The 8,974-nt window shown below is 28.9% G+C and overlaps 1 protein-coding gene across 1 annotated transcript in view; it reads left to right on the top strand.

Annotated features, from left to right (window-relative positions):
• LOC143242247 (anoctamin-2-like) overlaps positions 1–8,974 on the top strand; it is a 36,888-nt gene extending 27,914 nt beyond the window's left edge. Inside the window, exons 17-23 of the mRNA XM_076485618.1 lie at positions 872–969; positions 1,242–1,375; positions 2,343–2,495; positions 3,925–3,977; positions 4,945–5,123; positions 7,018–7,123; positions 7,948–8,974. Coding sequence (XP_076341733.1) covers positions 872–969; positions 1,242–1,375; positions 2,343–2,495; positions 3,925–3,977; positions 4,945–5,123; positions 7,018–7,123; positions 7,948–8,181 — 957 coding nt within the window. The 3' untranslated portion in view covers positions 8,182–8,974. The remainder of the gene's footprint in view (positions 1–871; positions 970–1,241; positions 1,376–2,342; positions 2,496–3,924; positions 3,978–4,944; positions 5,124–7,017; positions 7,124–7,947) is intronic.

Consider the following 8,974-nt stretch of genomic DNA (forward strand, 5'->3'; position numbering starts at 1 on the left):
AATAAAACACACCAAATAACACACAAACAAAAAACTAATAATAATAGTGATATTTTAAAAAATGTTCATGAGTAGCTCGTGCATAATGGAATTCAAAAGCATAGCAAGAGCTGCATATTTGTCACATGATTTACAACTTATTAAGGCATGAATAGTAATTAGTTAGGGGTTATAAAGGCAATGAAACAATAACATTTAACAATGTATACACATACACACACTATTAAGAGCATAAAACTATTTAGTATAAACATAAGTAGTTTAATATCACAATTTAAAGTCATTCCAGACAGTCATTCTTCACTGCTTCATGGGTTACACCAGTAACAAGGATTTAGGTTTAGATATTACAGAAAAGGTTTGAAATTTTGAGACTAAGAAAAGTATTTTTAAGCTAAACATGGAAATCAACATTCAGACTAACAAACAGAAATTCTCTATTTATTCATCTATACATATGTAAGTATTCACAGATACATTTTAGTGAAAATACTCCATTAAAAAATATAATCTTTGGTGTGCAAAAAACTTTTTATGTTTGCTTAAAGCCTGCCAAATGATGTGAATACATTGTAATACTATAACAAGCACAGAATAATTGTTAGGTCAGTTCCTGGGATTGAGCCTGTCATGAGAAACTTAAACTATGAAGAATCAATCAAAGTTTTTCATGTTAGTCACACACATTCTTTAAATTTTGAGGTTTGAAACATTATTTTTTTGGACCATTTGATCCTGGGCAAGTTATTAGTGCTCTCACTCACTAACTTATATCTTATTGTACTTTTCAGTCTTGTGTCCTTTCTGAGATATTTTTTAAAGTGGTATTGCCACAGTAATTTTGAAACTGTTTTTCTGCATTTCTTTCTAGTGTGGAACAGGAGGGTGTTTGTTTGAACTCTCTTTGCAGTTAGCTATAATTGTGGCAGGGAAGCAGCTCATTAACGCCGTGGTGGAAATGGGTGTTCCGTAAGTTTTTTAGTTAAAATAGACATTTATTGTAATAATTTCATGTAAGAACATTTTCTATGACAGTTGGCTCATTTTGAGATATTAGAACTGTTGTACTTTTTTTTTCAAAAAGTGATTTTGATATGTTCGAGATTCATAGTTTATTAATGTTCAGTCAAACATGTGGTATGTCAGATTGTATGTAAAATTAAACTATTTATACATTCATGTCAACAACAAAAACTGATATTATTTTAAAACTAGGTAAAAATATTTTTGTATTTATCTAGATGGCTGTTACGGGTTTACAAGAAGTGGTCAGTGCATAAAAAGGATCAGTGTGCTTATGAAAACCAGTGGGAGAGTGACTACAACTTAATAAACCAAGAAGAATTGGGTCTTTTTAGTGAATATCTTGAAAAGGGTAAGGCTTAAATTTAAAATAATGATGTGAAAATAATTACATTAAGAGATACATATGTTCTACATAAAAACTTGAACAGATTAAAATGGTACTTTTTCCATGTCTGTGAAAAATGTTAGATCTTTAACAATGACCTTGTAGTTTGTACATCATTCAAGAGCCTTAAAATCAAGTTATTTTAATTGTAGTTAACTGAGTAACTGACTACTATGGAAATGAATGATATATTATTTTAAGTTCCTCCAACGTAATTTAAAATACTTTTAGATATTTAATGTATAATTAACAGTAAAGATGAAATGTGTGATATGATAATAATGTATGTGAAAAACTTAGTCGGAGCAGCATTTAGAATGTTTTTGATGGTGTAGAAATGGATATGAATTGTGTTTCTTGCTCAGCCTGAAGGGTTATAATGCTAAGATTAAACATTTGATTCCCGCTGTGGTTATGGGTCAAATTCCACATCGTACAACTTTGCATTTAACAACAAACAAAGAAATTTTTTTTTAATTTTATGGGTTTCAGCTTGTTTTTCAGAACAGTTTAATGTATAGAGGAAACATTTATTAAATACCTGTAAAACAGCTACACCACTTCAATGATTAGTATTTTTTGGAACAGCAATTTTAAAGGTCCTTGTCTGTGTTTTAGTTTGTTTGTTTTTTAAATGAAACATTATTAATATGCTACTTGATTTTGATGTTAATGTTTCTGTCTTGACTTTCATGTTAAACTAGAAATTAAATCTCGTATTCAACCACCTTTAGACCTGAATCAACACCATAAGGTTAGAATTTCTGTGTAATAAAGTGTGATACTTCCAAGGAGTCACCACATGTATTATTGTTATTGTAGTCCACTAATTACATTAATATATTTAACTGTCTAAATCATAAAAACTTCCTCAAACATTAAATGTACAGTTCAATTAATAAACGTTTCTGTAATTTGTTCCCTTCTCCAGTGTTGCAGTTTGGATTTGTCACAATTTTTGTGGTTGCATTTCCTCTGGCACCATTATTTGCTTTACTAAACAACATCACAGAAATCAGGCTCGATGCTAGGAAGTTTATCACTTTCTTACGACGACCTGTTGCAGAAAGAGTTAAGAACATTGGTGAGTGCACAGTGTGGTGAATACAGCAAGCTGTTTAGTTTTAGTCTGTTAAGAAGAAAGTAAATTGACAATGTTACATATTTTTTATTTCAGACAAGTCTCTGATTTATTATGTTACATACATTATGTATTATTGCTCTAAATAATCGCTAATTTGAATTTAGTTGTTATTTAAATGTTAGTATGTATTAAAATATGATATTTCTCAACAAGATTGGCATGTACTGTTCTCTATTATGACACAAATATATTAAAATATGCAAAAGAAAAACGACACAAATTATAATTATAGTTATTACAAATTAGGGTTTAGGTACAAGAGTTTTAGAAACAATACTGAGTTTTATATATGATCTAGAACCCGATATTTTATCGACAGTTCAGGCCCATAACAAGCAAATTCAATCCGAGTTGAGACTGTCACACATCACTTAAGCTGGCTATCTTGTATGGCTTTGCACTGATTACAAACTGACTTTTTCCAGGGATGCTATTTAATGTTCTTGTAGAAAAAATATCCCAAATTAATGTGTTGAAATTGAATGGTTTGTAATGTTCAAAATCTACTGCATACCTGGTTCCCAATTTTGTAGTTTTATGATTAATTGGTGTTAATCACAATAATAGCTTCTGAGGCCTTTATCACACTGACTTTAACTGACTAATAATATTCTTCCTGCTCTTGGCATGTTGGTTTATATAGTTTATTGTGAGTTTCTAGAATATTCACCAAAGTTGGAAGATGCTAGTGTTTTCATAAAATAAATAAATATTAAATCTTACTCTTGAGATTCTTCTGCAAATTTCAAGAACAGATGGGACTTGTGCAATACATAGCCAACAATATACATCACATACAAAAAAGGAAAACTATATTGAAACAAATGTAGGTACTAAAACAAATGTATCGTGGGAAATCTGTTAGAAATCACAGTCTGAAGCTCTTAAAATGTAGACAATGTTGTGATACCCAACTTCTTTGTGACATACAAACACTCTTCCATTAACTGAGTGAGGACTGTTATTAGTAAATAATAACAATCATTTGACAGTCATGTGTGAACCAATCAGTTGTAAGAAATATTTGGATTTTAGCCTTTTAGGTATTTTCATTATGACATTTCTAGTTACCCAGATAGTGAAGTAATCTAATATTCATACTTTGAAGTTTGTTTTATTTCAAACCTCGATTTTTTTACACTAAATATACAGAGAAGAATTATTAGAGTTAATTAATAACTCCTGATTAGTCTTTAGTGATAAGTCTTAATTTATAACTTAGCTGAGATATATATAATCCATTCTATACATGAATGTAATGTTAATGAAAGAGAATTGTTTTGTAAGCAAAAAAATAATAAAAAGATTAGACAGTAAAGTTATTGAAATATATTCCAGTTATCCTAATAGGTTGATTCTATTTTGATAGGAATATGGTACAGAATTCTTAATTCTGTTGGAAAGATTTCTGTCATCACAAATGTAAGTACAGAGAATTATGAGCAATGTTTGTACTTGTTCTTAATACTGTTAGTAATATCACATACATTGATTACAGTGATAAAGGAATACTTCATACGCATGTATGATATTAGAGTGAGACACCTTAAGAATCATTATAAGTGAAATAAACTCTTTGCATTTCCTTTCAAATTTTATCTAAATTATGAAATTATTTTGAGAAACGTTTGATGTTTAAGGTGATTATTAAATTAATGTAATTAATGTTATAAGTATAGGTCAGTTCCAAAACTGTAACTTAATATGATCTCTTTTAGAATTTCTGTGTACTTGTGTTCTTTCTGCAGTGATTTTCTAAAGCACCTTTAGTGGGTTTATAAAATACATTGATGTGATTTCTTTTTGTGAGTCAGTTTACAAGTTTACACCTACTGACCATTGGTTGTTATTAATTTAAGACGAAATTTTGTGCATTGAACAATTGTCATGGTGTTGATCTATCACAATTTTGATGTGATATAAAAACTTAATTGTTACTATTATGAAGAGACAGGAGTTTATAATGTATTACATATTGATGTCAATAGAAACAATAAATTGTTTTTTACCTTTCTGATCACTTGAAGTACAGTGTCACCATATTATTACTTTATTTTGGAATTATATAGTATAATAATTCTATATAGTAAATTGATGTTCATTTAATATAAAAAGTAACAATGTCATAAGAAATTTAAGATGAAAATGCTATTATTTTCTGTTCTATCAAGCATGGTTAGTGATGCAATAGACATTTAACACAGTGAATTTTATTATAATCCACAATGTCAAACCCAGTTAACTGTGTTTCACTAATATACTTAATGGTGTGAAACTTAATAATGTTTGCTCTTACACAATCAAACTAAATAATATTACAGTATATTATTTAAGGTGAAAGAAAGTGTGTTATTTTCTGAACTGTTAATTCTATATTCTTACTTTTCAGGCACTAATTATTGCCTTTACATCAAGTTTTATAGAGGAGACATTTTATAAAGTTTTCATTTCACCAGATGGGTCACTGAATGGATTTCTGAACTTTACTCTGTCAGATTTCAACATCAGTGACTTTCCTGGTGATTTGAATATTCTTTCTGAACCTGACACCAGTGTGGAATACTGCAAGTAAGTGTTAATTTTGTTTTATTGTTTCAAATTAACAGAGCATAGAAAACAATGTATGTGTGATTAAGAACCAGTGTGGTGTCTCTTTAACCCTACTGACGTGAGACATCAAAGTGAACAAGTTACAACCGTTTTACGTAGATTCAAACTTTAACCCTGCTGACATCGGACACGAAAGTGCACAAGTTACTACCATTTTACGTAGATTCAAACTTTAACCCTATTGACATGGGATATCAAATTGTGCAAGGTACAAACATTTTATTGAGTTAGTTTCAAAGTTATCATCCATGAAAGTATTTTTCATCATTGCAACAACATTTTACCACAATGAACCAGATTCAAGGCAGTTGAATGCAACATGGTACATTTGGCATGTATAAGTTGGTGGAAATGATGCCTAGCATGCATAGATAGATGGGTACAGATGATGTCTAGCATGATCAGACATATTGGAAAAGATATCTGGTATGCGTAGATATTTCGATGAAGGTTGTGTCTCGTATGCATAGACATATGGATTGAAATGATGTTTGGCATGTGCAAATATAATGCTGTAGGTGATATCTAGCATGTGTAGATATATGGGTGGAGACAATAAAGGGTTAATTAAACTACTTAAAATAATACATATTATTAAACTTGGTACAAAAAGATACTTTATGACTTAAATATTAGTATTACATAAGATTTAATTCTTAAGTTAAAAAATGAATATACTTCTCTACACAATCTGGTGATGCTCTGACTTTTCATTTACAAATATTTTTTTTTTCTCTCCTCTTGTGAGGGTTTCAGATTGTTCAACCAATTAGAAACGTACATATAGCAGATACTAACAACTCAGAATATAAAATTTCAACCCAAATGACAAATCCTTGTATTATCTTCTGTTTTTCAAGAAATTTGTGTAATTCTCATTTATATTGCTGTTGGACAATTGGTTGTATTTATATAACTAATAAAAAGAGTGTATTCTATCCATAAATCAGGCAAGTTTCTTTTTGTTTCGGCAGTCAAAGCCAAAACTTCACGAAGCTAGCCTGATGGGTTTCGACAAAAAGTGTTGCTTTAAGTAGTAATGAATTTTTTTTTTTATATATATATATAAACCTGATTGTGGGTTAGTTAGAAATAACAGTTGTTTTACAATTCTATTCAAGTGCATTATGCAATATTTTTTAATGTAACATAATTATTCATAGTACTAAACAGAAATTTTATTATCCTTTTATAAACATTAAAAATAATCACAAGAGATTTCATAACATTCACCATCAGTTTTATTTTTTATTCTGAAAGAAGTAACATTTGTACAAAACTTTAATACATTTTTCTCCGAGGAAGATGAAAGGATTGTTTCTAGATTCTGTTTTATGTGCAGTAAAAAAGTTATACATCTTCAAGAGAGAGAACTTTACTGATTTTATCTTCAGCAAAATTTGAATCAACTACACTAACTCTTTTAATGACTGTATTTCAGGATTGATACACAAAAATTGTTCAAATAAAACACAAATAGAACTTGAAGACAAAACACTTGGATGATGAAATTACTTTTTTGCTGGTACAAATCTATTAAAATTTTCCAGACATCAGATTCACAAAATTCCAGCAAAATCTCCTCACTCAATAGGATTTCAAAGAAACTTTTTTGGAAGAAAACTGTAGAATTAATTTCTAACAATTAGATATTGCATATAAGAGCACAAAATGTACTTAGTTGTTTAAGTTAGAAAGTTAACTTTATTTCAAAAAACTTGACTGAGTACAGAAAACAGTTTTAAGGTAAAGTTGAAAATTTATAAAATGCAAAACATCCTCTATAAAATAAATTGTTTAAAGTGCTGGCTTCTATTTTAAGGTCATTTTATTTCATGATTTCTTCATTCAGGTACCAAGACCATAGAGAGCCTCCAACAGCAAACAACAAATATGAATATAAGTCAATATATTGGCAGTTTGCTACAACTTGCTTGATGTTCGTTTTTAATTTTACGGTTGGAAACAATTTTTTCAAATTATAGATCTTATTTTTAATCAAACTTAATTACATTTACAGTTCATTTTTAGTTTATATTAAAATAAATCAATTTACAGTATCTTTCACTTTAGAACATAAAATACAACTTTCTTTCTTCAAAATATGGAATATTTTTAAATGCTAATTGTAGAACAAACCTGAGACTTTTATTTAACTAAAGTTTTCAAAACAGATATAAAGTGTGAATAGCTTTTACTAAATCACCTTTTATTTGTAATTTAAATTTTTTTGAGGAAGCTAAGCACATGTTTTGATGTACATAAACCCACAGGACCAGTTGAGAAATGCTGTATTAAATTAACTTGAAGGGAGTTGGAAACTTTTTAACATTTACTGCAACTGAAAATATATAAACATTATAACTATGTTCAGTTGTTTTTAATGAAGCAACATAAATAGGCTATAATAGGTAATACATTTTACTTCAGCCAGGACAATCCTAGAATGTTTTTAAAAGCTTCAGTAACATTTACTAAGTCATCCTTCACAAAATGGATGGATTAATCATTTTGTTATAAAACTATCCTTTTATTACCCAATTCTAAAAGTGTTAGATTTTTTTTGTGGCTTCTGTTCATCCAGTGTAATGTTTTTCTAATTGTGTAGCACTGATACTGTTCTGAATGACTGTACATGCTCATTAGTAATTTAAGAAAAATTCATGATTTAATCATTGTTCATAAAGTTTTATAATCTGTATTGGTTAAACAATGTTATGTAAAAGGATTATGTTTTAAAAATTGCTCCAGTGAAACTTATCATGTTTTTACTTTTTTTTAGTGTCTTGCATTTATCATCTCATCTTGGATTTGTTGGTTGATCCCTGACATTCCAAAGTCTGTGAATCTTCAGATTAGGCATGAAAATCATGTCATCAATGATATGATTATTGAACATGAACTAAGAAAAGCAAAGTATCTTGCTTTGAATGGAAAAAAAAAAAAAGGAGCCAGGTTGGAAGATACAAGTAAGTTGACCAAAGGTAAGTTTGTGAATATTCTGTTTGTTACTTAGTATATATTTTTATTTGTGTGTGAATAAGTAAGAGAGTATAGTTATAGGTTATGGCTTGTGTAAGTGTGCATACTGCATGTTAGCAGGTTCTTCAACTGATCAAAACTTGGTAAAACAAGATTCTAAACTTCAGTAAGGCAATAAGGTTGGTGGGTCATTCTAAAAAATAAAATAGCCAGGTAGGAAGATACAAGTATACCAGTGGTAAGTTTGTGAATATGCTGGTTTTGTGTGTGTGTGTTTGTTGTTGTTTTTATCAGTGTTCAGTATACGTTGGTTATCAGTTGTTTTTTTTAAGTATTCTGTCAGATTATCAACATATTAAATTTCTTTATATAATTGTAATGAAGAGAAACTAAAGTTATTTGATTAACTCCAAACATTAATATTTACTCGAAGGAAAATTATTTGAACTTAGTGAAAACTTCAGTTTATGAATTGGTACTTACTATTATAAATGTGTGCATTATTAAAAAATATCGAACATTTATCTAGATGTATTGGATACAACTTCAGTTTTTGAACAGATTTGTGTTAAATTATGTACTTGTTTACATCCTTTAATAATAATTTGAATCACTCATGAGGGTGAATGAAAATTATAAAGTACAAAACTCATTTTTTAAAGTAATGGATCTTTAGTTTTGTTACTTCTCTTTAAGATGGGCTGATTTTTTTTAAAAGCATTTTTGACATAAGTGTTTCTTTAAACATACATTTCATGTGAAAAATTTCGTGGTTATTTCAATCATCAGTAATTTTTAGATTATATAGATGTTTACACACATTGTCT

Source organism: Tachypleus tridentatus, unplaced genomic scaffold, assembly GCF_004210375.1.
Source record: "Tachypleus tridentatus isolate NWPU-2018 unplaced genomic scaffold, ASM421037v1 Hic_cluster_2, whole genome shotgun sequence".
Lineage (NCBI taxonomy): Eukaryota > Metazoa > Arthropoda > Merostomata > Xiphosura > Limulidae > Tachypleus > Tachypleus tridentatus.